The sequence below is a fragment of the Phyllobates terribilis genome, unplaced genomic scaffold, assembly GCF_046119375.1.
Source record: "Phyllobates terribilis strain yellow unplaced genomic scaffold, ASM4611937v1 Scaffold_56__1_contigs__length_8794411, whole genome shotgun sequence".
In the NCBI taxonomy this organism is placed as follows: Eukaryota; Metazoa; Chordata; class Amphibia; order Anura; family Dendrobatidae; genus Phyllobates; species Phyllobates terribilis.
Window position 1 is genome coordinate 2987580 of NW_027362816.1, and position 27757 is coordinate 3015336.

Sequence of the window (27757 nt, forward strand, 5' to 3'; positions counted from 1 at the left end):
TTTATTGCAACTATATGTATAATAATTACTTTTATATTTGGCAGCACTTTACAATGCACAGGGTACTTGTACAAATAAGACTTTTCCATAGAATAAGCTTGGTTATTATTCAAGGCAGCTCATAAAATGGTAGAGACAGAATCTAAAAATAAAAAACAGAAAATCCCATTGTATGATTTTTGCATAATTAATTTGCATTTTATTGCATGATATAAGTATTTGATCACCCACCAACTAGAAAGAATTCTGCTGGTTTTTCTTTAAGAAGCCCTCCTACACTGCATTCATAACCTGTATTAATTACACCTACATTTCCCACATTCTGAACATGAAAAAGGCTTCTTCCCTGTGTGGGCTTTCTGGTGGCTATCAAGATACTCTTTCCGAATAAAACATTTCCCACATTCTGAACATGAAAAAGGCTTCTCCCCGGTGTGGGTTCTCTGATGTTTGAGAAGATTTGATTTGTCTGTAAAACATTTCCCACATTCTGAACATGAAAAAGGCTTCTCCCCTGTGTGGGTTTTCTGGTGGTTATTAAGATGCGCTTTCCGCATAAAACATTTCCCACATTCTGAACATGAATATGGCTTCTCCCCTGTGTGAGTTTTCACATGCTCAATAAGATTTGTTCTCTGATAAAAACATTTCCCACATTCTGAACATGAAAAACGCTTCTCCTCTGTGTGGGTTCTCTGGTGTCGATCAAGATCCGCTTTCTGAATAAAACATTTCCCACATTCTGAACATGAAAAAGGCTTCTCCTCTGTATGGGTTTTCTGGTGGTTATTAAGATGCGCTTTCCGCATAAAACATTTCCCACATTCTGAACATGAATATGGCTTCTCCCCTGTGTGAGTTTTCACATGCTCAATAAGATTTGATCTCTGATAAAAACATTTCCCACATTCTGAACATGAAAAAGGCTTCTCTGTGTGGGTTCTCTGGTGTCGATCAAGATCCGCTTTCCGAATAAAACATTTCCCACATTCTGAACATAAAAAAGGCTTCTCCCCTGTGTGGGTTTTCTGGTGGTTATCAAGGTGCTCTTTCCGAATAAAACATTTCCCACATTCTGAACATGAAAAAGGCTCCTTCCCTTTGTGGGTTTTCTGGTGGTTATCAAGATACTCTTTCCGAATAAAACATTTCCCACATTCTGAACATGAAAAAGGCTTCTCCCCGGTGTGGGTTCTCTGATGTTTGAGAAGATTTGATTTGTCTGTAAAACATTTCCCACATTCTGAACATGAATATGGCTTCTCCCCTGTGTGAATTCTCTGATGTATAACAAGATCTGATTTACGATTAAAATGTTTACAACATTCTGAACATGATAATGGCTTCACCCCTGAGTGAGCTCTCCGCTCCTTAGCTCCCTTTCTGTGCTCAACATTCTGTAATGAATCAGAAGATAGGACCACTTGACCATAAAATAGATCTTTTCTGTGAAGGGCTGATGTTATATCTGAAGCAATGGCATGCTCTTCATATGTATCTGGTGTGATACCATGATCATCTGCTTTCAAATCTGAGGATATCATATGTCTTTCTGAGTTCATGGTAAAGGCATCTGCCAAGAATAAAACAAACATATTTGTAATAATGTAACTGTATATTTATATTGTTAATGTTATATTTATTAGGATTTCTATATGAAATAGCAAAATTCAGTTATTAACCAACTAAAAGTGTGATGCCAAAATAGATCTCAATCTATCGATAGAGCAAGATACTGATATTAAGACACTACACAGTTTTTCAGCAGTTTTCTGATTTCAGTGTTGATCCTTAAATGCACTTTAGCAGAGCAGGGCAGCGTGGTGGAGCAGGGCAGCGTGGTGGAGCAGGGAAGCGCGGTGGAGCAGGGCAGCGCGGTGGAGCAGGGCAGCGCGATGGAGCAGGGCAGCGCGATGGAGCAGGGCAGCACGGTGGGGCAGGGCAGCGCGGTGGAGCAGGGCAGCGCGGTGGAGCAGTATGGTAATGAACAGTAAAGGCCTGACATTAAACCAGATGCAAGCCTGAATTTATTAATTTATGTGCAATGACAATCTAAAATTATGTCATTCAGTCGAGGCGGAGTAGGAATTTTGTTACACAGCCACCATCTGCCTTTAGCAGTAGTGGCTGAGTGGCATTTAAATAGTTAGGTACACATTGCTTCCCCCCATGAGTTATTATTGCAGCTGTGGGTCTGGTAAAGTCCCCCGTGGCTGCCATGTTGGTCCCCAGTGGCTCCCAATGCGCGGACTGTGTACAGAAGACACTGACTGTATGACTGTATGATGTCAGCCAGGTGCGTTTCATTCTGAAATTCTGCGGCGTTTTAGAGAAATTCATACTTTAATAGACTAGTCGGACAGGCGGGTTCCCGGCGGCTTCTCTCTGCCCGCTGTCTTAGATTGACAGGCCTCTGCCTACGTGATCTATTACTTGTATATGGGGAATTATTTTTGCATAACGAGCTGTGGTTTTTAATGGTGTTTTTTTTTGTGTTTTGGTCACTTTTTGATTTTTTTTTTTATTATGCAGAATAAGTAAAAGCTGCAATTCAGACAGTTTCTCTTTTTTTTTTAATTCTGTTCATCGTGCTACATAAATATTGAAATAGTTTTATACATACAACTTGTTATGAAAATGGTGATACCAAATATGCCAGGTTTGTTTTTCTTCTTTCAAATTAAGCTATTTTTTTATTGGCAGCATTGGCCATTTGGGGATTTTTTTCTTGCATTGTTTAACACTTTTTTTAGACTTTATTTACAGAATAATATAATTAATTATTGAGATAATACAGTGCGGAACCACAAAATTTCACCCAGCATTTCAATTTTTGTTCTCAGATTTTTCATTATAAAGTCTTACTGATAACAGGATTATGACCGCACCCTGAGAGAGGGGATCCGCCCTTCAAGGACAGGAAACCTACAGGCTTAAAAGGTTGGCACCTCTCCTCCGCATCAGTTGGATTACAGCGCGTGATAGGACCTCCATTGGTTGTTGCCAAAACACAAATCTTACCCGCACCACAAATCACAACTAAAACGGTGAACTTATAACACTAGTGAAAGAAGTGCTCACGCACACGTGACAGGAGGGATTATAAGGGTGCTGTCATGGGTTCTGAAAAAAATCATAAGACTCACCCATGACGGCACCATGACAGAATTATAGAGAAAATTAAGAATTTAGGGAGGGACCACAGCCTGGAGCACCCTTCTTTCAAAGGTGAGGCCATGCCATCAAATGAAGATTGGCTACTTGTGGATGGTGAATTAGCCCCAGAAAGGAGATTTGGAATCTGCGGGAGGACCCACAAGTCAGTGACAGACATTGTCCTCAACCATGAAAAGCCCCTGACATGATGGTAGTCTTCATAGGAGTCTTCTTACTGCCAACTCAACTGCAAGTAATTCCTTCAAGTTTGAAGAACAAAAAACTCTCTTGTCCCCGTCCAAAAGCCCTGGTTTACTACGTCTACTACGGAGCCCACCTGGACAGATTAGTGACACTCAGCCACCAAAGAAGGGACTGCATTGACATTGGGGATAGCATCAACCTTCCTTCCAGGTGTCCTCTAAAGGAAATGTAATTTCTTAACACATCCTACTGCAAGGCTCTAGTATGGAACTGGGCTCACAAGACTGCCGGAAGGCACAAAGTTAGAAACCTAGAAGGGACATAGCGCTTCTAAGGGACAGGATGGGGAATTTCAGGGCCCTTAACATCTGGCCTCGGATCTTTTCTTTTTTATCGCCTGGGAAATGATACTTCTGCACCTCTGAGTCCAGCAGTAGCCCCAAATATTACTGTATTTTTAGGGGCTCTATCTTTGACTTTTTAAGGTTCAATAGCCAACCTAAACATTCTTAGGTGGATATCACTTCCTGTAACTGACTAGTGCAATGCCAGGTCGAATTGCCTACAACCAGAAAATTATACAAATACAGGATAATCAATACATTCTTCTCCCGGAGACGGGCCATCACCTCTTCTGGGAAGAGTAACTTTATTGCAGATTTTACATATTCCATTTTGAATGAAAGGATTCTCAGGAATTTAATAAAGCCCTTCAAATGTATTATCATCCTGAAAGAGCAGTTTGGTTTCTTGATTAGAAAGAGAGGGGATTAAAATCCCTTCCCTCTTTCTGACACTGAAACTTCTAATAGGACAGCCTTCTGCACCAGCTGAGACTTTGGCCTCTGGGCCCGTTGCCCTGCTGACAAAGACCTAGAGGGAATTACCACGAATCTTCCATGCGGGATTGAGCGGAACTCCATTTCTAGACCGGATTTTATCAGGCCGAGAATCCAACTGTTTCCCGATATTTTTTCCCAGGCCGGGAAGAAGGACGAAAGTCTCCCCCCACCTGGGCTGGAAATCACTGACTTTTTTGGAATCCTGGGAAGAGGTTCCGAACATGAAGCTGCTACCTTTTCTTCTTTGATCTTTCCATTTGTCTTGATCTGTGGAGGTCTTCCTTCAATTCAACCTTCTTTTCCGGAAGGATCGCTTGCAGGCTGGGATGGACAAGTTAGGATATCCCTTTTTAGCATTGCAAGCCTTTTCCAAAGCTGGGCCAAACAGGTGTTCCCCCTCACACGGAATGGCACACAGTCTCATTCTAGCCTGGAGTTTCCCTGGCCAACATTTTAACCATAAGTGTTTGAAATGTCTGCTGACCTTGCCGCTAAACAAACTTGAATCAGCCGAAGCGAAGATAGAAAAGCTGCAGCCCCTCGCATAAGTGGGACAGTGGCCAAGATATTGTGTCTTGACATAGTCTTGACATTGTGTCTTTTAACTGGGTTTCCAGATGATCCAACCAGATGATTAAGGATCTGGCTGTACATGTAACAGCCATTGTTGGCTCTAGAGCACCAGTCAACATCTCCAATGTACATCTAAGCCGCCTTTACTATGGCCGCATCCAGTTTTGGGGCTTTGTCCCTGTTTGACAAGGAAGGCTCATCCAAGGGATATTGTCACGGGTGTGTCGCCACGAAGATCGTCACGATTACACAGCCTGACTTCTCGCAGCTGAGTTTTTGGTGTTTTGTGTTTTTCGGCAGTGAGAGAGTTAACTCTCTCTCTCTGTGCTAGACAAGGTCCAGCCTCGCCCAGCTGCAATCAATGCTGCAGTAGTGGGACTCCTTCAAATGCCTGCCGGTCTGTTAGGGTAGTGTCGGTGAAAGCATTTCATACAGACAAACAGAGCGGATCGTGGTATTTTGGAGTTCTGAGCTAAGTGTATTTGGTGTGGTTTTTCCCTTCCTCGCTTTATCATTTATCTCCTTTCCCGTTGGTGTTCCCTCTGTTGTTGTGGTGTAGTTTTTGTATACAAGGTGGTTTTTGGTTTAACCCTTGTACTGTCTCGTTCATCTAAGTACTGAGTGTTGGCATATTATTTCCTGTTCCCTATTGTTGTGATCGGGGTCCTTCTCAGGACCTCCTGTACGCAGAGACAGCGTGACATTTTCACCGACCCACTAAGATGCTCTCCAGCTACCATGGATCCAGTAGCCGGTCTAGCTCGGCAGTTGCAGAGTTTGTCCATGGAGCTGGCGGACGTTAGGTCCAAGGTTTTGTATCCCCAAGAGCAAGCAGGACCAGAACCTAAAGTAGCTCTCCCTGACAGGTTCACTGGGGGGCGGGACAAGTTTTTTTGTTTTCCGGGAGGCATGCAAGTTGTACTTTCGGCTGCGGCCTCGGTCATCGGGGAGTGAAGAACAAAGGGTGGGAATTGTCATCTCGCTCCTACAAGGGACCCACAATCTTGGGCATTCTCTCTTCCCCCGGGCTCCCCGGCTCTCCAGTCAGTGGATAGGTTTTTTGCAGCTCTGGGTCTCGTATATGATGACCCGGATCGGATCTCCCTTGCTGAATCTAAGTTACGTAGGATCCAGCAGGGAGATCGTCCGACGGAGGAATTCTGTTCGGAGTTCCGTAGGTGGGCCACGGACACCCAGTGGAATGACCCGGCTCTTAGGAGCCAGTTTTGTCAAGGTTTATCCGACAAATTAAAGGATGTTTTGGCACAGTATGACCCTCCCGCGTCACTGGAAGCCGTTATGGCCCTTGCTATTCGCATTGACAGACGGCTTCGGGAGAGGTGCGGGGTAACTCCACCCTCTGTGATGACTCCACCTTCTACAGGTGTTCCTTATATGGAGGGTTCCCTGGTCAGTCCAGAGGAGCCTATGCAATTAGGAGGGACATCATTTCGGGGGAGGGGACCGGTGGTGCGCCATAAGACAGGAAGGTGTTTCTTCTGCGGGAGAAAGGGACATTTTATTGGGGAGTGTCCATCCCGTCCCTTGCAGAGTGAAGAGTCGTCGGAAAACTGTTGATCCCAGGTTGTGTGGTGGACGGCAATCTGGGAGTAGGTATTTCGTCCCTAGGTTCATCTCAGTTTCTCGTACCGGCGGAGGTGGTGGTGGGTACGAGAACTGAGAGGATATCTGTTCTTCTGGATAGTGGTGCCGGGGCTAATCTGGTGGACGCTCGGTTTGCCCGGGTTCAAGGTATGTGATTGAGTGAATTGGCTAAACCCATCCCCATATTCTCGATTGATGCCAGGCCCCTCGGTCAGGGAAGTTTTTTGCAATCTGTGCATAACGTAAAACTTCAAGTGGGGGCTATACATAAAGAACTGTTGTCTTGCTACGTATTGGAGGGTCTTTCCACTCCTATAGTGTTGGGCCTTCCTTGGTTAATTATGCATAACCCGGTTATTAATTGGCAATCCAGAGAGATAAGCCAATGGAGTAAATTCTGTAATAAAAACTGCATGAATACGGTCATCGGTGCGGTTACTCCTAGGGTCTTACCTCCATTTCTGGCGGACTTTGAGGATGTACTCTCGGAGAAAGGGTGTCAGGAACTACCTCCTCATCGCGAGTATGACTGTTCTGTAAAACTGCTCCCTGAGGCCAAGTTACCTAAAGCTAGGTTGTATAACCTTTCTGGTCCTGAGAGGCAGGCCATGAAGGATTATATTTCTGAAAGTCTGGCTAAGGGGCATATTAGACCTTCATCTTCCCCGGTGGCCGCGGGGTTCTTCTTTGTGAAGAAGAAAGATGGAGGCCTACGCCCTTGCCTGGATTTCGGTGAACTTAATCGGATTAAGGTCCGAGATCCGTATTTGCTCCCACTTATTCCCGATCTCTTTAATCAGATCGTGGGCGCCAAATGGTTCTCTAAGTTGGATCTCGGGGGGCGTACAATCTGATTAGGATGAAGGAGGGGGATGAGTGGAAGACGGCGTTTAACACTCCGGAGGGGCATTATGAGAACCTTGTCATGCCATTCGGTCTGACTAATGCCCCGGCGGTGTTCCAACACTTTGTTAATGACATTTTTCGCCGCCTGGTGGGACAGTTTGTTGTCATATATCTGGATGATATCTTAATTTACTCGCCGGATCTGGTGTCTCATCAGGAGCACGTTAGGCAGGTGTTACAGATCTTGCGGGATAATAAACTGTATGCCAAATGGGAAAAGTGTGTGTTCGCCGTACAGGAACTCCAGGCTTCCTGGTTTCAGCGTCCGGTTTTCGTATGGACCCTGGGAAAGTGCGGGCAGTTCTTGAGTGGGATCTGCCATAGAATCTTAAGGCACTACAACGTTTCCTGGGGTTTGCTAATTATTACCGGAAGTTCATTCGTAATTTCTCGTCCATGGTTAAACCTCTCATAGACATGACAAAAAAGGGGACGGATTTTTCTAGGTGGTCTGACAAGGCTTGTCAAGCTTTCTCCTCCTTGAAAAAAGTTTTGCCTCGGCACCCATAATCATTCAACCTGATGCGTCACAGCCATTCATTGTAGAGGTAGACGCTTCCGAGGTAGGGGTGGGAGCAGTATTGTCACAAGGTTCGTCCCCTGGTAAGTGGCATCCGTGCGCCTTTTTCTCTAAAAAATTGTCGTCCGCTGAGAGGAATTACGATGTCGGCAATAGGGAACTCTTGGCCATTAAGCTAGCTTTTGAGGAGTGGCGCCATTTTTTGGAGGGGGCAGTCCATCCGGTCACCGTCATCACCGATCACAAGAACCTGCTATATCTGGAGTCCGCAAAACGTCTGAATCCCAGACAAGCCAGGTGGTCGTTGTTTTTTACCAGGTTTAATTTTGTCGTTACATATCGTCCTGGGTCAAAAAATGTGAAGGCGGATGCCTTATCTCGTAGTTTCCCTGGGGCCGGGAATACGGATGACCCGGTTCCTATCCTTCAAGAGGGGGTGGTGGTGTCGGTAGTATGCTCTGAGCTTGAGGAGGAGGTATTGGAGGCTCAGGGGGATGCCCCTGTTGGACCTCCAGGGAGACTGTTTGTTCCAGATCAGTTACGACAAAAGGTGATCGAGGCACACCATAACTCAGCTTTGGCAAGACACCCAGGGAGTAAAGCAACTGTGGATCTACTCTCGCGTCGGTTTTGGTGGCCTAACTTACATATAGAGGTGGTAAATTTTGTTGCGTCCTGTGGGGTTTGTGCGCGCTCTAAGACCCCACATACCCGTCCGTCTGGGGCCATCTTACCTTTGAAGATCCCGGAGCGTCCTTGGACTCATCTGTCTATGGACTTTATTACGGACCTCCTGCCGTCTTCGGGTAAAACGGTCATTCTCGTTGTAGTAGACAGGTTCAGCAAGATGGCACATTTTATCGCTCTTCCTGCTCTTCCAAATGCTAAAACTCTTGCGCAGGTGTTCATTGGGGAGATTGTGAGGCTTCACGGGGTACCCTCCGATGTGGTGTCGGATCGGGGGTCTCAGTTTGTGTCCAAGTTCTGGAAGGCATTTTGTACTCGGCGGGGGATGCATTTATCGTTCTCATCGGCTTTTCATCCTCAGACCAATGGTAGACGGAACGTCTGAACCAGAGTTTGGAGACATATCTCCAGTGTTTTGTGTCAGAGAACCAGGAGGACTGGGCTTCTTTCTTACCTCTGGCAGAGTTTGCTCTTAATAATAGGCGGAGCGAGTCCACTGGTAAGTCCCCGTTTTTTGGGGCATATGGTTTTCACCCCCAGTTTTGTACTTTCAGTAGGGGGGCTCTTCGGGGGTTCCTGAGGAGGAACGATTTTCCTCATCACTCACTTCAGTATGGAGAGGGGTGCTGAAGAATCTGAATACTATGGGGAACCGATACAAACGTATGGCTGATAGGAGGAGAGTGTCTGGTCCGGACCTAAGTGTGAACGATCGGGTATGGTTGTCTACCAGGTATATAAAACTTAAGGTTTCCTCCTGGAAACTGGGTCCCAGGTTCATCGGGCCATACAGGATCAGTTCTATAATTAATCCAGTGGCATTCCATCTTGACCTCCCCCCTACGTTTAAAATTCACAATGTGTTCCACAGATCGTTGCTTAAGAGGTATGTGGCGCCGGTGATACCGTCACCTTTACCTCCCCCTCCAGTGGTGGTCAATGGTAACTTGGAGTTCCAGGTATCAAAGGTCATCGATTCACGCTTTAATCGCCGGTCCCTTCAGTACCTGGTTCATTGGAAGGGGTATGGTCCTGAGGAGAGGATGTGGGTTCCTGCGTCGGATATTAACGCAGACCGATTAGTTCGGGCCTTCCACACGACTCACCCGGATAAACCTGGCCCTGAGGGTCCGGAGGCCCCTCGTAGAAGGGGGGGTACTGTCACGGGTGTGTCGCCACGAAGATCATCACGATTACACAGCCTGACTTCTCGCAGCTGAGTTTTTGGTGTTTTGTGTTTTTCGGCAGTGAGGGAGTTAACTCTCTCTCTCTGTGCTAGACGAGGTCCAGCCTCGCCCAGCTGCAATCAATGCTGCAGTAGTGGGACTCCTTCAAATGCCTGCCGGTCTGTTAGGGAAGTGTCGGTGAAAGCATTTCATACAGACAAACAGAGCGGATCGTGGTATTTTGGAGTTCTGAGCTAAGTGTATTTGGTGTGGTTTTTCCCTTCCTCGCTTTATCATTTATCTCCTTTCCCGTTGGTGTTCCCTCTGTTGTTGTGGTGTAGTTTTTGTATGCAAGGTGGTTTTTGTTTTAACCCTTGTACTGTCTCGTTCGTCTAAGTACTGAGTGTTGGCATATTATTTCCTGTTCCCTATTGTTGTGATCGGGGTCCTTCTCAGGACTAGATTACTGAGGTGCAGGGATCCTCAGGAGGTAGGGGTTACGCTGGCGGCCTGGACCTCTGTACCTTTAACAGTACCTCCAGGTAGAGGGATTAGTCAGGGCCCCAGCTTAGGGTCAGTTTAGGCCCCAGACCTCCTGTACGCAGAGACAGCGTGACAGATATCTCCTCTTAATTGATGGGGAAAGGGAGCCTCTCTTTTCCATTCCCTCTAAATTATTTTTTCATTCATAGGAAATGACCTATGCTTTTTTTGTTCCAAGCCTCCAAACATAATGTCCTGAACTGATTTCTCGAGTTTGGACTCGACTATCCCCATTGTGGTCCAAACTGCCTTTACGAGTTTGTCCATCTCATCTATAGGAAAACAAAGATGGCCAGCATTACCGTCTGAGGAGGATTCGTCATCATTATTTGAAAAGCTAGACACATGCAACCCCGGGACCACTGGCTAGCCCTTTTACTCTTCTTACCTCTATGAACCTCTTCCTGGGAAAGGGATTTAAGGGACTTCCGCCATGATAATTGATCTTAAATCGGTGGCAGAGTTAGTGGTCTCCTCCGCTACTGTCTGCTCTATACAATACTGGCAAAGTTTTTTTTTGGTTGGAGTCAGGCAGTAGATTTCTGCAAAGTGCACACTCCTTGTGCTTAGACTTTGCTGTACACTTCTTTCCCTGGCAATAACTGACAAAAAAGGGAAAGGCTACATCACTGAGTGAGCTTTCACAAAGATCACTTACCAGTGTGAGGCAATCATATAGTACGAGATTTAGAGGGGAACCCACCTCAGCCAAAAGACCATCTTTAGAGGCCGAAAACGCGTCTACTTTCCTGGAGCTCCTCTGTCTGCATTCGCCACTGCCTGCAGACCTCTGTCTCTCACAGACACTGCCACCAAAACTACTGCTACGGGGTCGACGCTGCTCCGCCTGCTTCTGGGGCTTCTTATCAGGCTGCTGCTGCTCAGTGATATCCGTTATTCTGGAGGGAACAATGAGCAAGGAAGCACCGATCCATGCTCCTGCCGTCATTTAGATGCCGGAGAAACGCTATTCCCCACCTCTCCAGACCCTTCCGGAACCCCCGGTTCCCACACACTTCCGGTCAAGCGGCTCACGCTTCATCCAGGCATGCCCCAGTTGTGCAATCTGGTCATGCCCTGGCCGCTGCTAAAATGCTGTTCAGGCGCATCCTGGCATCGAACATGCCTTCTTCGCATCAGAGAGGCGCGCCTTCAGACCGGAAAACGCCAGCTGGCGTGAATTCCAAGGAAGCAATGCACATGCAGCTGCCCTGTATCTCGCTTCCAGGCACGTGCCAACACCCGATGAGCCACGCTATCCTCGCCCAGGATGCTGCTCACCTGCGCCCGCACACAACCGTGAAAGTCCTCCTGGACCCACTGTGGTGCTTCTAGGGACCCTGGACTGGCCAAGGCAGGGAAAATACCGCTGCCTGAACCGTCCGTCTGGGCCTGGGAAATGATCTTCCGGTACAAAGGTTCACTCATCAAGGACAGGAAAACAACTGATCTGTGGGAGAGGTGCTGCCCTTTTAAGCCTGTGGGTATCCTGTCCTTGGAGGACGAATCCCCTCTTGTGGTGCTGTCATGGGTGATCGATAAAATTCATTTTATATAATTCATCAATTATATTTTATTTTACATAATGCATCTGTGGCGCCCCTGCGGGTTCAGTCGCCACAGGGGTACTGCATCTTACCCAGAGGTGTGGTATCTCACGCTCAGGTAAGGAAGGAGTACTGCCCAGGACCCTAACACCTCCATCCAACACTACACTACTCCAGACCGGCAGGAGGTGCATGATGCGTCGCTTCCTGCTGAGCCCTGTCCGTGGCTGGAGTGGGGGGAACCAAAGTGAGGGGGAACCATGTAGTGGGTGTAGGTGGAGGAAGAAGTTCAGGGGAGCACTTGTTAGGGATAGTATATAGAGAGAAACCATCTTGAAGAGATCAGGTCAGTCAGAGGAGGACAGTGAGAGGAGCAGGAGCTCTGTAGAAGCTCTGCTCTGGAGGAGGGCCTAGCCAGAGAAGCACAAGGCTGGAGAGAGAGAGAGAGGAGCAGGAAAGGAATGTGGAATGGACCCCAGGGGTACGGGTAGTGCTGGAGGCCACCCGTACGCCCGAATCTGCCAGGAGGTGGAGGGGTCAGGTCGCACAGAGAGGACCGGTCCCTAAACTAGCAGAGTTCTTTAAGCCTCAACTAGGAAACCGGAGGCTGCAGTATTTCAGGTACTGTAGCCACAAGCCACATCTAATCACCAGAAAGGTGGCCATAGAGGACCCAGGGGACAGAGAAGACATCGCCCGGCAAGGTCCACGGCCACTGGCCTGAGACACTGGGTGTGAGGTGCAGGGAGACGGCCAGAGGGAACACACAGAAGGGGGTCCCGTTACGTACTCCGGAGAGACCTGGGAGCTTGCTGAACCCCTCCCTGAGTAAGCACAGAACGCCGTGGGAAGTTACTTTAGTACTGGTAACTGGAAGTCTAAGAAACAGTGAGTAAACCCTGAGGACTGCACCTTACTGTCTCTGTGATCATTATCTGCGCCATCCTCTGCACTACACCATAACAGCAACATCTACACTGCCCTGGAGCTAAGCTCTACCTGTGGAGAGCTGAACCAACTCTGCTGCATTACCAACACCTCCAGAGGACCTGCTCCGCAGCGGCGGCTCCCTTTAGCCGCATACCACAGGTGGCGTCACAAACTGTATCTAAGAACTATAAATCCCCTGTAAATATTCCCTGTAAATATTCCCCTTTTGATTAACCGCCCTGGGTCACGGACCGGGTCACCGCCACTGTGACATCTCCCCTAGCAACGACCGGCCCGGCACCGTGTACCCCACGGCCCAGGGGGCGCGTCACATCTAGTAGTGCGGGCCTAGGTAAAATAGGAGGCAGGTCAGTGAAGGCACAGTGAGCTGCCATAAGAGCATACAGATGAATATGTAAGCAGCGCACCAGATAGAGCGCCTCTTACAGGCCGCCCCGAAGCATATCATTATCTCCAAACTGAAAGTAAAGATTACACAAGAACCACAAGATTTCATCAACCAAGGTATCGTATTAACCAGTGTAATGTCACCCACCAGACAGTGTATGTATTTTACTGAGCACAATCCTGCTGACAGGTGCGCTTTAAGTTGACCAACTCATTCCAGATATTTTTGACCTGCAGCACTTGCCACAAGAATAGTATCCATGTCGGTGTAACATAAAAGTCATTTAAGTGGCAGTATTCTTTAACCCCTTTACCCCCGAAGGCTGTTTGCACGTTAATGACAGGCAAATTTTTACAGTTCTGACCCAGTGTCACTTTATGAGGTAATAACTCTGGGACTCTTCAGCGAATCCCACTGATACCAAGACTGTTTTTTCATGACATATTGTACTTCATGATAGTGGCAACATTTATTCGATATCACTTGCGTTTATTTGTGAAAAAAAAATCTGAAAATTTGTCAGAAAATTTTGAAAATTTCGCAATTTTCTAAATTTGAATTTTCATGCCCTTAAATCAGAGAAATATTTTACACAAAATAGTTAATAAATAATATTTACCACATGTCTACTTTACATCAGCACAATTTTGGAACCAAATTTTTTTTTTTGTTAGGAAGTTATAAGGGTTAATAGTTGACCAGCGATTTCTCATTTTTCCAACAAAATTTACAAAACCATTTTTTTTTTAGGGACCACATCACATTTGAAGTGATTTTGAGGGGTCTTTATGACAGAAAATACCTAAAAGTGACACCATTCTAAAAACTGTTCCCCTCAAGGTGCTCAAAACCACATTCAAAAAGTTTATTAACCCTTCAGGTGCTTCACAGGAATTTTTGGAATGTGGAAGAAAACAATGAACATTTAACTTTTTTTACACAAAAATGTTAATTTAGACCCAAATTTATTTATTTTCGCAAGGGTTGACTGGAAAAAATTGACCGCAAAATTTGTTGTGCAATTTTTCCTGAGCACGCCGATACCACATATGTGGGGGAAATCCACTGTTTGGGCGCACTGCAGTTTTAAGAAGGGAAGATGCGCCATTTGACTTCTTGAATGTAAAATTTGCTTAAATAATTATCAGATGCCATGTCGCGTTTGGAGAGTCCCTGAAGTGCCGAAACAGTGGAAACTGCCCACAACGGACCCTATTTTCGAAACTAGACCCCTCAAGGAACCTCTCTAGATGTGTGCTGAGCACTCTGAACCCCCAGGTGCTTCACAGAAGTTTATAACGTAGAGCCATGAAAATAAAAAAAAAAATAACTTTTTCCGCAAAAATTATCTTTTAGCCCCAATTTTTTTATTTTCACAGGGGTAAGAGGAGAAAATTGACCCCCAAAACTGTTATGCAATTTCTTCTGAGTACGCAGATACCACATATATGGGGAAAGTACACTGGGCGCACGGCATGGTTCAGAAGGAGAGGAGCACTGTGTGACTTTTTGAACTCAAAATTGGCTAGAATCAAGAGGGGACGCCATGTAGTGTTTGGGGAACCCCTGATGCGCCTATATAGTGGAAACCCCCCAAGTGACCCCATTTTGAAAACTAGACCTCTTAAGGATTTTATCAAGGGGCATGGTGAACATTTTGAGCCCAGACGTACGACACAGAATTTGATAACATTAGGTCATCATATTGAATAAGTTGTCATTAGTCTTGAGTGCAAGTGCTCGCTACTTGAGTTTGCATCGGGTACTCGGGTATGCACCATGTATCGCGGGTGCTCGAGTAACATGTGCAAGGCCCCGCATGTTTCACGGTTGTTGTTAAGACACCCAAAAAAACATGTGGGGATCGCTCGTGCATGGCAGGCAATCCCCGCAAGTTTTTTTTGGCCGCGAAGCATATGGGGCAGAAACTCGAGCATGTCACCAGAGCACCCGCTTTACTCGGTGTATACTCGAGCACCCGATGAAAACTCAAGTAGCGAGCACTTGTGCTCAACACTAGTCATCATTTTTTTCTTTATTTTTAAAAAAATCATAACCCCAACACAACCCTACCCAACCCTAACACAACCCTAACCCTAAGCCTAGCACAGTCCAAGCACAACCCTAACCATAACACAAACCTAACCCTAGCACAACCCTAACCCAACCCTAACCCTAGCACAACCCTAACCCTAGCACAACCCTAACCCTAGCACAACCTTAACCCTAGCACAACCCTAACCCTAGCACAACCCTAACCCTAGCACAACCCTAACCCTAGCACAACCCTAAACCTAGTACAACCCTAAACCTAGCACAACCTTAACCCTAGCACAACCCTAACTCTAGAGTTTATTTTTTTCACCGTTCCTCGTGCGGTATAAGTGATTAGACAACTTTATTCTTCAGGTCGGTGCGATTACAGCGATACCAGATTCATATCGAGTTTCTATATTTGGCAGCTGTCACACCCTAAAGGGCAGAAAAATATTTTTTCCATATTTCGGCTGAAGAGTCATGTAAGGGCTTGTTTTTTTGCGGCACAAGTTGACGCTTTTCTTGGTTCCGTTTTCGGGCACATGACATTTTCTGATCACTTTCTATTCTGATTTTTGGGAGGCAGAATAAACAAAAACCAACAATTCAGGAATTGCTTTTTGTTTTTTTGTTTTTTTTATGCCATTCCGCGTGTGGTAAAATTTATTCTTCGGGTTAGTACGTTTACAGCGGTACCACATTTATATTGTTTTTTATGGTTTGGGGCTTTTATACAATAAAAACTATTTTATAGAAAAAAATATTTTTTGTATCGCTTTATTCTGAGGGCTATAACTTTTATTTTTCGGCTGATGGAGCTGTATGGCGGCTTGTTTTTTGCAGGACAAGATGACGTTTTCAGCGGTACTATTTTTAATAACATTCGTCTTTTTTATCGCGTTTTATTTCATTTTTTGTTTGGCGGTATGATGATGAAGCATCATTTTTTTCTTCGTTTTTTATTTTTTTACCGTGTTCACTATAAGGGTTAACTAGTGGGACCGTTTTATAGGTCAGGTCGTTCCGGATGTGGCGATACCAAATGTGTGTACTTTTAATGTGGTGGTTTTTTTATAATAATATTTATTTATGAGTGCAGTATATTTTTATTTTTTCATTATTTTTATTTTTTTTTTATATATTTTTACAATTTTTAATTTTATTTTTCCCCACTTTCTGGCACTTTTTTAATTACTTTTACCCTTTGTCCCACTATGGGACTTTCACTTTTTGCAGCCTGATCACTTGCATAGCATAGAGATGCAGGAGCATCTCTGTGCTATGCAGGCTGTCAGTCCTGCACTGGCACAAGTTAGTTAGAACGTGCACTGAGAACGATCTAACTAACTTGCTGATGCCTGGTGACCCGGATGTCGTCATGACGACATCAGGTCATCATGGCAACTACCAGACCCAGCAGACACAGCGCGGGATCCCGGATACAAGGTAAGAGGGGTTACGTCCCCTTGCTCCCGGAATGCTGCAATCGACTTCGATCGCAGCATTTTGGGGATTAATGTGCCACTGTGGGATCGCTCCTGGCACATATTACCGGGTGTTAGCCAAAAGGCCCAGGGCACAGGGACGTACTATTACTGACATTGTCAGTAAGGGGTTAATAAACAATTAATAGAGAGATTACAAATCCGGACAGGACACAGATTATTACATGTAATACATTTTTTTTTAATCTGAGACTTCTCTGCATTTAGTGGTTACTACTCACCTGGGTAGTCATATGTAGGAATCTCATCTTTACACCACTCATCACCCCTCACATATGTCTCTGTAGTATTAATATGGGTCAGATCTTCACCCTGAAACAAATATTGTAAAAGTCACAGACAGATGATGGAGAAGTCCCATCTATGATCAGCTCTAATCCTGCCATCTCCACCGTCCTCATTACACAAGTATAAAACATATAATACTGGTGGATAAAACAAGACTGAACACAAGACCTTCACAGCCGTCTACACATCATAGGGGAGATCTCATGACACCTTCTCTCCATCTACCTGATGATCCTGAGGAACATTGGGGTCTTCTTGTTTACAGTCCTGTGGAAGAAGAGGACGGGGACATCTCTCTGGTGTTGTCCTCTTACTGGATATATCTGGAGGAAACACATACAGGGACTGAATTCATTCTTTACATACAGATAATTATAGGCCGTGTGTATTTAGTCCTGTCTATTACCTGGTGATGTGAGGGGCTGGGGAACCTCCATCATGATGTCCTTGTACAGATCTTTGTGTCCTTCTAAATACTCCCACTCCTCCATGGAGAAATAGACAGCGACATCCTGACATCTTATAGGAACCTGACACATACAATGATACCATCATCCCCCCGATCCCTTCATAGCGTTACTGTATAATGTCCCAGCATTCACAGCAGTGTTACCTCTCCAGTCAGCAGCTCAATCATCTTGTAGGTGAGTTCTGGGATCTTCTGCTCATTGATGTCCTCATGTATCAGGGGGTGAGGTGGAGGCTCTGTGATTGGGTTCAGGGGTCTTCCCCATCCCTCAGACACAGGGACCTGACAGCGCTCACTAGAGGTCTTCTTCACTACTATGTAATCCTGGTTATGGAGAGACACATTAATAAATCTCACTACAGACATTTCCAGAGTCCTCATCTCTCCAGTTCTGTCCATCTGTTATTCCCATAGATAAGAATGATGTAATGTGACGTCATCAGAATCTCTCACCTCTCCAGTAAGCCGGAAGAGGATCTCTAGGGTGAGGTGGAATATCCTCTCCGCCATCTTCTTCTTCTCCTTCTCCTTCTCCATCCACTAAGGTTTAAGGTAAATTTTCTAGAAGATGGAAGATAATGATGAGAACGACTGAATCTACAGGATCCTAAATGGAAGGAAGATGGCTGCTCGGTGCGCACAGGAGCTGTGATGAGGTCACAGGAGGGGAGGAGTCAGGGGTCACATGATCAGGGGCCTCAGTGGATGCAGGACTCTGCTGTGCTGGTTGTCATGGTGCTGGATGAGCTGAAGTTTATGTGTGGGGTCAGGAGGGGTTTACAGTGTGGATGTAGCAGAGCCGCGTGTGTACGAGGTGTACGGAGCAGAGCCGCGTGTGTACGAGGTGTACGGAGCGGAGCCGCGTGTGTACGAGGTGTACGGAGCAGAGCCGTGTGTGTACGAGGTGTACAGAGCGGAGCCGCGTGTGTACGAGGTGTACGGAGCGGAGCCGCGTGTGTACGAGGTGTACGGAGCGGAGCCGTGTGTGTACGAGGTGTACAGAGCGGAGCCGCGTGTGTACGAGGTGTACGGAGCGGGGCCACGTGTGTACGAGGTGTACGGAGAGGAGTATCCCGAGTTATCTATCTGCACCATCTGAATAGAGCGAGTTCTGTGTCACTAAGATGAATGATGATGGGAGTGTATGAAGCTGTCAGTTTCTATGCACCTTCACTTACTTCACTATGGCTGTATACATGTGTGTATGTATTTCAGCCATTAACTCCTTGTTCGGTCTAAGATGATGTAAGGTGGCTTTCGGACACACAGTTGATGGGAGGTATATATCACAGAGGTGGTTGTCCTAGACCAGGGGTCTCAAACTCAGCTGGGCATATGGGCCGCACATGGAAAAACATTTAATTTGGGGGGCCGCATTATTTGCATGACAAAGTGACATTTTTAGTGATACCATTTTATTTTCTATACACCTTTTGAACTGGTCCTCATCTTGCAGACATGGTCTCCCCTCCAGGTCCCCCATATTGCAGACATGGTCTCCCCTCCAGGTCCGCCATATTGCAGACATGGTCTCCCCTCCAGGTCCCCCATATTGCAGACATGGTCCCCCATCCAGGTCCCCATCCAGCAGACATGGTCTCCCATCCAGGTCCTCCATATTGCCGACATGGTCCCCCATATTGCAGACATGGTCCCCCATCCAGGTCCCCCATATTGCAGACGTGGCCTTCATATTGCAGACATGGTCCCCCATCCAACAGACATGGTCTTCCATCCAGGTCCTCCATATTGCAGACATGGTCCCCCATATTGCCGACATGGTCCCCCATATTGCAGACATGGTCCCCCATCCAGGTCCCCCTTATTGCAGACATGGCCTTCATATTGCAGACATGGTCCCCATATTGCAGACATGGTCTCCCATCCAGGTCCCCCATATCGCAGACATGGCCTTCATATTGCAGACATGGTCCCCCATCCAGGTCCCCCCATATTGCAGACATGATCCCCCATCCAGGTACCCCATATTGCAGACATGGTCCCCCATATTACAGACATGGTCCCCCATCCTGGTCCTTATGTTGCAGACATGTCCCCCATACAGGTCCCCATGTTGCAGACATGTCCCCCATCCAGGTGTCCCCCCCATACTGTGCACAGGGCCGCCCCCCCCCCATACTGCGCACAGGGTCCCCGTCCCCCCATATTGCACTCAGGGTCCCCCTCCCCCCATACAGCGCTCAGGGTCCCAGCCCACCCCATACAGCGCTCAGGATCCCAGTCCCCCCCATACTGCGCTCAGGGTCCCCGTCCCCCGCCATAGAGCGCTCATGGTCCCCGTCCCCCCATACTGCACTCAGGGTCCCCCCACATACTGCGCTCATGGTCCCCGTCCCCCCATACTGCGCTCAGGGTCCTCGTCCCCCCATACTGCGCTCAGGGTCCCCGTCCCCCCATACTGCACACGGTGCCCCCCTCCATATACTGAGCACAGGTCCCCTGTGCTGTATTTCACATGACAGAGAAAAAAAAATATATATATTCTCACCTGTCCTCCGTTCCCTCGGCGTCCTTTCTGCACCTGTGGCCCGCAGGCACAGACCCCGTAACGATCGCGGCTTTCTCCAGCAGCCGCCGATATCAGCGCTGTATTGCAGTGTATTGCCGCGCAGAGACCGGCTCTCTGCACAGCAATACCAGTGCCAGCCGCCAACCTATCAGAGGCCAGCAGCTGACATCTGTACATGGCAGTGATGTCATACGCCGCCGCGCTGGGACGCAGAGGTCAGGCCGGTGGCTGGCACTGATATTGCTGTGCAGAGAGACGGTCTCTGCGCCGCAATACACTGTACTACAGCACTGATATCGGCGGCTGCTGGAGAGAGCCGCGATCATTATGGGGTCTATGTGCCTGCGGGCCGCAAGAAGCAGCCGGAGGGGCCGCATCGGGCCGCGTGTTTGAGACCCCTAGACTGTCTCTAAAGTGCCCTTGTTAGAACTGTTTACTTTGTTTTGCCTCCATTGAATGCCGTTTATTTTCCTTTGCTTGTGATGTGGTTTATGAAGAACCAATAACCCAGCAAGGACATATAAATGGAAACAGTTCCCGTGTTACCTCACCACGCACCCAAGTGAGTAGCATTCCCACAATGGGTGTTAGAAATACGGGCAGAGTTCCCAGGGAACACGTGTGACTGATACAGAGGTACTGCATGCCCTGGACGAAGGCGGCCATAAGCCAGCAAATAACATCAGATAGCATGGAGAACCTAGTGAAACACCTGGTACAAGCCCAGCTGTAGCAGCAGTACCGACAACAGCTGGCGCAACAGAAGACAAATAAGCTGCTTATGCAACAGAGGTTCGTGGCATGGTGGTAGATTCGACTCCAAGGTCAGCTGATGATGTCTCCATCCAGAAGGCAGTAAGGAGAGCCCTGCAAAAAATGACCAAGGGTGACGACACAGAGGCCATTTTTGAAAGATTCGACGAGAGGGAGAAACTCTCACCAGGGCAATGTGCTGATGCCATACTTAACGGGGGAGCTCCAGAAGGCCTACTCTGACTTAGCCTTAAAAGATGCGCTTAGGAGTGACAATGACTGTCAGGGTACAACGTGTCCACCGCTTGGCATATCACTGTGACAAACCCCCTCCCTACCAAATGTTTGATTTGCTGAACCACATTCAAAAATGGTTGCAGGCAGAGACCTCTACCCCTGTGCAGATGGTATTGCGAGTGGTAATGTACCGGTTTGTGCACTCCTTTCCGAGGCCAATACAGACTTGGGTTGCCCAGGGGGATCCCCGGAATACAGATGACCTGGTCAGACTGTTCGAAAGATATCACGTGGTCGATGGTTCCTTGGGGACCCCCAAAAAGGGGTGGGTCGTCCAAGATCAAAAGGCTCAGGGGAGGTTATACCAAAGGTTCCAGCTGGCAATATATGCTGGAAATATCACGGCCCAGGCCATATAGCACCCCATTGTCCCCTGACTTCCAAGCAGATGGACTGTAGCCTGGGTTGCCACTGTTCATACTATGTGTATCCAGTTTGCAGTGCGATCTTTCCACGCAATAAGGGGCCACAAGCTTGTCCTGTAATGGGGAATTGTCGGCAAGTGACTGGACTGCTAGTCTTAGAAAGTTTGTTGACCCTAGTGAGGTACACATTTCCTCTCCAGCTGATCCCTGGAAAGAAAGTTGACGTCAATTGCTTTCACGAGGATGCTGTCCTAAACAGTATAGCGCAAGAGCCACGGGCTGACACCAGGTTTCCCTATTTTATGTTGAGTGGGGAGATATTGTACAGCGTTATTAAGGTCAGAGAGGAAATAGTGGAGCAATTGTTGGTACCCTGACCATGTAGACGAAGGATGATGGACATGGTCCATTTACATGTCTTGACCATTTGGATGTGGATAAAAGTGGATAAGTGGTTGTGCGGAAGTTCTAGTGGCCTGGATGTCACCTCATATCCAAGGCCTTTCCACTTCATGCCGACTCCAATTCAAAAATATTTCCCGGATCCGCACATTCCTCAACCATGAATCTGCAAAAACACTAGTGCGTGCCCTCATCATCTCTCTCCTCGACTACTGCAACCTCCTGCTCTGTGGTCTCTCTTCTAACACTCTCGCACCCCTGCAATCTATCCTAAACTCTGCTGCCCAACTAATGCACCTGTCCCCCCGATATTCTCCTGTCTCTTCCCGCTGCCAATCCCTGCACTGGCTCCCCATTGCCCAGAGACTCAAGTTCAATACCCTAACCTTGGCATACAAAACCATCCATAGCCTGTCTCCTCCATATATCTATGACCTAGTCTCCCGGTACCTACTTGCATGCAACCTCCGATCCTCACAGGACCACCTTCTCTACTCTGCTCCTTTCTCCTCTTCCCACAATTGCATACAAGATTTCTCCCATGCATCCCCCCTACTCTGGAACTCTCTACTCCAACACGTCAGACTCTCGCCTACTGTGGAAACCTTCAAAAGGAACCTGAAGACCGACCTCTTCCGATAAGCCTACAAACTGCAGTAACCCTCACTGCATGACCAGCTGTACCCTCACCTACGGTATCCTCACCCCCCTTCTACACTGTGAGCCCTCACGGGCAGGGTCCTCTCGCCTCCTGTGCCAGTCGGTGACTTGTTTTTGTTTAAACTATTGTACTTCTTGTCTGCTATGTATACCCCTTTTTCACATGTAAAGCGCCATGGAATTAATGGCGCTATATTAATTAATAATAATAACCTAGAAGACTAAAACTGTACCAAGTGTACATATGTGGCAAGATAGGGAGCCAGTTGAAACTTCGTGTTTTCTGGACAAGCCTGAAGCAGATGTTGAAAGAGTCATAATAGCAAAGATGCAGTTGAAGGCTCAAAAATAGCAGTGCGGGAGTTGTTGCAGCAGAACAGGGACCTGTTCTTAGATTTGCTATTTTGTACAAAGGTCATAGAACATGAGGTTCTGATGGAATCCCATGTGCGGGTGAACTTGAAGCCCTATCTAATTCCTGAGGCCTGGCGAGAGCTATTCTCCAAGGAATCTCTGAGTATTTGAGGAATCAGAGAGGGTGGTGTAGCCCTATTGTCCTGGTTCCAAAACCTGATGGCGAATGGAGGTTCTGTAACGATTATAGGAAGCTGAATGAAGTCCAAGTTCAACGCATATCAGATGCCGTGTGTAGATGACCTGATCGCGAGACGTGGGCTGGCAAAGTATATAACTTTGTGACCCACTACTACTCAGGTAGCGTTAGCCCTCCGTGGGAAAGGTGTACTCGGACTGCGGGCCGGTGGTAGAGGGGGATGCAGTGATGGCCTTGGCCCAGTCCGTGGCCAGGGCGCACACATTAAAAATATGGGGTAGTGGATGAGTGGTTATTTGTCGGCTACGCCACCTGTGGTTTCTGCTGAGGACCACCAGCGCTGCGCCAGTCCTCTGAGGCCGGTGTTCTAGCAGCTTGGGATGGAATAGCTCCCCGCAGGTGGAGCCAGGCCTCAGGGCAGAGTAGAAGAAGTGCAGTGCAGAGGAATGGTGGGTGCGGTGCCGCGCAGAAATGAGAGAGAAGAGGCGGTGTATGAAGTCATCCAGGTTTTACTCACGGTAGACTTGTTTTCAGCCACAAAGCTTCTCTTTGTTCCTCACGGCGCGCTGCGGCCACCAGGATGGGGTTCAGCTCACTCCGGGTAGCTCGGATGCACCAGACAAAACCCCTCCACCAGTGTGTTCCTCTCACTTGCTGTACTAGAACCGCCTCGTGCCCCTACTAAGTCCCGTACGGGTACCGCAATGTCCGCTGAAGGTGGCTTGTAGCCCCCGGACCGCCTAGGTCCCTTATTGGTGACTGGTGTGTAAACGTGGCGTAAGGCTGGGGTCCCTCTGGATAGACGCAGATTAAGGGGATACAGGTGGCGACTCCGCTCCATCCATATTCCCCCTGGGAACCACTTCAGCCTCCGGACTTTTCTGACAGAGACCTGGAGTACAAAGTCAGATAATCGGGGACCGGTACCCCCTCTTGCGGCAGGAGTCTCTCTGGCGGGGCCAGAATAAGGGTAGCAGGTGGCGACTCTGCTCCGTCCACATCCCCTGAGATCCTTTCGCCTGTGGAGCTCTTCTCCTCTGCTCCCCTCCTAGGCCTTCTGGTGTGGACTAAGACATAGGACACAGCCAGCTGTAACTCAACTCTGCCCCAGCCCCCAATCTCAAGGCCTGAGACCGGGAATCACAGCCTCCTGAGGCAGATGCAGCTTGTACTAACTGTCACCTCCAGGGAACTGCGACAAAAAACCCGGTATTAAAGATGGCATCCATATTTATATGGATGTATTAGTGTAACCGTAAAGTGCTTCCTCCACCCTACTCACTACAAGGTTCCCCCTACTTTTGGTCCCCCCCTTACTCCTCCATTCAGGACTGGGGTAGCACATTGTGCTCTAAACCCCCTTCAGAATGGGAGTGTGTAGTGTTGGATGTGTGGTGGGGCCCTGTGTGGTGCTCCATCCTTACCTCGGAGAGGAGATACCACACCTCGTTCCATGAAGTGCAGTACCCCTGTCGCGACTGAACTCTCAGGGGCGCCACATAACCACCTTGGATTTAACTAAGAAATATTGGCAAATCCCCATGTCACAAGAAGCCAAGGAGAAGACTGCCTTCTCTATGCCCAACGGATGTTTCCAATATGTCCGGATGCTGTTTTGTCAAAAGGGAGCCCTGGCCACCTTCCAGAGTGCCATGGACTGGATCCTCGCAATCCATAAGAATTACACTGCATCATACTTTATATATTGTAATCTTCAGCCCAGATTGGAGATGTCACCTGCAAAAGGTCCAGTCGGTGTTTGATCCTCTCAGGAAGGCAGGGTTTTCTATAAATCTGAAAACATTTTGCCATGGGAAATAAAGAGGCCGAATAACTAGGATATGTAGTAGGTAGAGGCGAGATCAAACCCCAGATCAGTAAAGTAGATGCAATCCAAAACTGGCCAAGACCACTCTTAAAGAAGCAAGTTAGAGCCTTTCTGAAAATGAAAATAACGGACAGCAGTCATGTAATGTGTGGTCTCTAAGTAAAGGTAGTGTGACGGGAGCTAGTTACCCCATCCGCAGATGTCCAATCTTCTTCTGCCTGCCCCTGACATGGAAAAGCTTTTCTTACACTGGGATATATAAAATATGACTATCGCAGTGTGTCTCCAAGATGGACTAAAACTTTTATTCTTACAAGCAGGTTTTAAAGAGAATCACACAGGCTATTTTTAGCACCCATTGTTCTCACCAGATAATACCCACAGTAGGCTCCCAGACAGCAGTGAAGCCCCCGTCTCACATAGCGATATCGCTAGCGATATCGCTGCTGAGTCACGGTTTTGGTGACTCACCAGCGACCTCACCAGCGATGTCGCTGTGTGTGACACTTTGCAACGATCAGGCCCCTGCTGTGAGGTCGCTGATCGTTGCAAAGTGTCCTGGACCATTTTTTGGTCGTTGGCCTCCCGCTGGCCAGCACACATCGCTGTGTGTGACCAGCGGGACCAACGATCTGGCTGGTAACTATGGTAAACATCGGGTTACTAGGGGCACGCGCGCACTTAGTAACCCACTGTTTACCATGGATACCACTCTGCTACGGTGCGCGGAGGCTCCCGCGCACCGTAGCAGAGTGGTATCCATGGTAAACAGCGGGTTACTAGGGGCACACGCGCACTTAGTAACCCGATGTTTACCATAGTTACCAGCCTGCTCCTGCTTGCAGCAGGCTGGTAACGGGAGCAGGACATCGTGGAACGATTCTTTCCACGATATCGCTGCTCCCCTGATCGCTGGTGAGCCTGCCTGTTTGACAGCTCACCAGCGATGTATTAGCGATGCAGCAACGATCCCTGACAGGTCGTATCGTTGTCGGGATCGCTGCTGCATCGCTTAGTGTGACGGGGCCCTTAGGCAACAACCCATTAATCAGCACATTGTCTGTTTGCCCCTGCTAAGTGAGCACAGGAAGGTGGGGGCCAGGAGTGCTTTGGTCACATCACAAAATGTCCAACAATATGTGATCCACAATATTCACCCCACTTTGTAACATTATGTCCCATTAGCTGCATAGGTGCTACGACAACCCCCATGTGGAAAAATCTTGGAGTACGGGGTTGATCCATCACAGGTAAATTTGCAATAAAAAAGATGGCATCACTTGCTAACTTCTGCGATCAACCAGTGAGGAGTTATCGCAGAAAATTAGAGATTGAATAAAACCAAGAAGGGCGGAGACCAGCCCACGTGAGGTCATCACAGGGGAGTGTGTGGGCAGCGCCCCCGTCGGCATAAAAGATCAGGCCGAATATTGATCTATACTCATGCCGGGTTATACATATTTGTGTAAGCGGGGGTCCTGTTCCATAACGGTTCGTTTGAGTGCTTCCCTCCAGCTAAACTGAATGGTCTCTGCGATCGGCCTAGTAAGTCCTTCTATTAATCCCTTTTTATTTTGTGTAACTGTATATGCTGTATTAAACATGAACCCTGGGTGAAACATTTCCCACATTCTGGACATGAATATGACTTTTCTCCAGTGTTAATTCTTTGATGTTTTTGAAGATCTGGTTTCCGGATAAAACATTTCCCACATTCTGAACATGAATATGGCTTCTCTCCTGTATGACTTCTGTAATGTTTATGAAGATCTGGTTTCTGGGTAAAACATTTCCCACATTCTGGACATAAATATGGCTTTTCTCCAGTGTGAATTCTTTGATGTTTTTGAAGATCTGGTTTCTGGATAAAACATTTACCACATTCTGGACATAAATGTGGCTTTTCTCCAGTGTGAATTCTTTGATGTCTTTGAAGATCTGGTTTCCGGATAAAACATTTCCCACATTCTGAACATGAATATGGCTTCTCTCCTGTGTGAATTCTTTGATGTTTATGAAGATCTGATTTCTGGAGAAAACATTTCCCACATTCTGAACATGAATATGGCTTCTCTCCTGTATGACTTCTGTAATGTTTAAGCAAATCTGACTTATTGCTGAAACATTTCGCACATTCTGAACATGAAAATGGCTTTTCTCCTGTGTGACTTCTTTGATGCATAAGCAATTTAGATTTATGTTCAAAACATTCCCCACATTCTTGACATAAATATGGCTTTTCTCCAGTGTGAATTCTTTGATGTTTATGAAGATCTGGTTTCTGGATAAAACATTTCCCACATTCTGAACATGAATATGGCTTCTCTCCTGTGTGAAATGTTTGATGTTTATGAAGATCTCGTTTCTGGATAAAACATTTCCCACATTCTGAACATGAATATGGCTTCTCTCCTGTATGACTTCTGTAATGTTTAAGCAAATATGACTTATCGCTGAAACATTTCCCACATTCTGAACATGAAAACGGCTTTTCTCCTGTGTGACTTCTCTGATGTGAAAGCAATTTATATTTAGTTTTAAAACATTTCCCACATTCTGAACAGGAAAATGGTTTCTTCCCTGTGGGAATTATTTGATGTTCGACATCCCTTCTCTGGCTTTCATTTTGCTTAACAGTCTGTGATGAATCCAAGTAGATGACAGATTGAAAAGGCTCAGATGATTGATTTCTGCTCTGAAGGGCTGGAGGTATAGCTGGAATAATGGCACGCTTTTCATAGGTATCTGGTTTGACACCACAGTCATCTGCCAAGAATAAATCTGATTTTATTATTTTTTAATATCAATGCCTTATATTTTATAACATTTCTCTATACATAATTCTATACAAATCAAAGTATAATGAAACTATGACCTAAGACAGTGGTGAGCCACCTGTGCACAAATCCCATGGTACTGAACCCCTAACGTACCATCGACGAACATAATACATATACGCAGAAACTTTTGAGGCAATAAAGG

At 47.1% G+C, this 27757-nt stretch overlaps 3 protein-coding genes across 3 annotated transcripts in view; 1 reads left to right on the forward strand and 2 right to left on the reverse strand.

The window, feature by feature from the left end:
- LOC141192274 (uncharacterized) lies at nt 1-27721 on the reverse strand. Its single transcript, XM_073661769.1, has 3 exons — nt 27709-27721; nt 26378-27541; nt 1-1297 (listed from the first exon to the last, which is right to left on the reverse strand). The coding sequence occupies exons 1-3, from the start codon at nt 27719-27721 to the stop codon at nt 297-299; spliced, it is 2178 nt and encodes a 725-aa protein (XP_073517870.1). The 3' UTR covers nt 1-296.
- Nucleotides 1-27757, forward strand: part of LOC141192283 (gastrula zinc finger protein XlCGF66.1-like) — a 364897-nt gene that overhangs the window by 64997 nt on the left and 272143 nt on the right. The window lies entirely within an intron of this gene.
- Nucleotides 10620-18034, reverse strand: LOC141192257 (gastrula zinc finger protein XlCGF66.1-like). Its single transcript, XM_073661757.1, has 4 exons — nt 17841-18034; nt 17532-17711; nt 17325-17448; nt 10620-10804 (listed from the first exon to the last, which is right to left on the reverse strand). Exons 1-4 carry the CDS (start codon nt 17922-17924, stop codon nt 10620-10622), a joined length of 573 nt encoding a protein of 190 aa, XP_073517858.1. The 5' UTR covers nt 17925-18034.

Excerpts from the sequence above, each read along its gene's own strand:
- LOC141192257 (XM_073661757.1), bottom strand. The coding sequence starts at position 17,924 with ATGGAGAAGGAGAAGGAGAAGAAGAAGATGGCGGAGAGGATATTCCAC. Across the intron at positions 17,712-17,840 it reads TCTTCCGGCTTACTGGAGAG|GATTACATAGTAGTGAAGAA; the intron begins GTGAGAGATTCT and ends CTCCATAACCAG. Across the intron at positions 10,805-17,324 it reads CCAGCCCCTCACATCACCAG|TTATTGCCAGGGAAAGAAGT; the intron begins GTAATAGACAGG and ends CTTTTTTGTCAG.
- LOC141192274 (XM_073661769.1), bottom strand. Across the intron at positions 1,298-26,377 it reads ATGTTTCACCCAGGGTTCAT|ATCTTGTTATACATCAGAGA; the intron begins GTTTAATACAGC and ends ATCGTAAATCAG.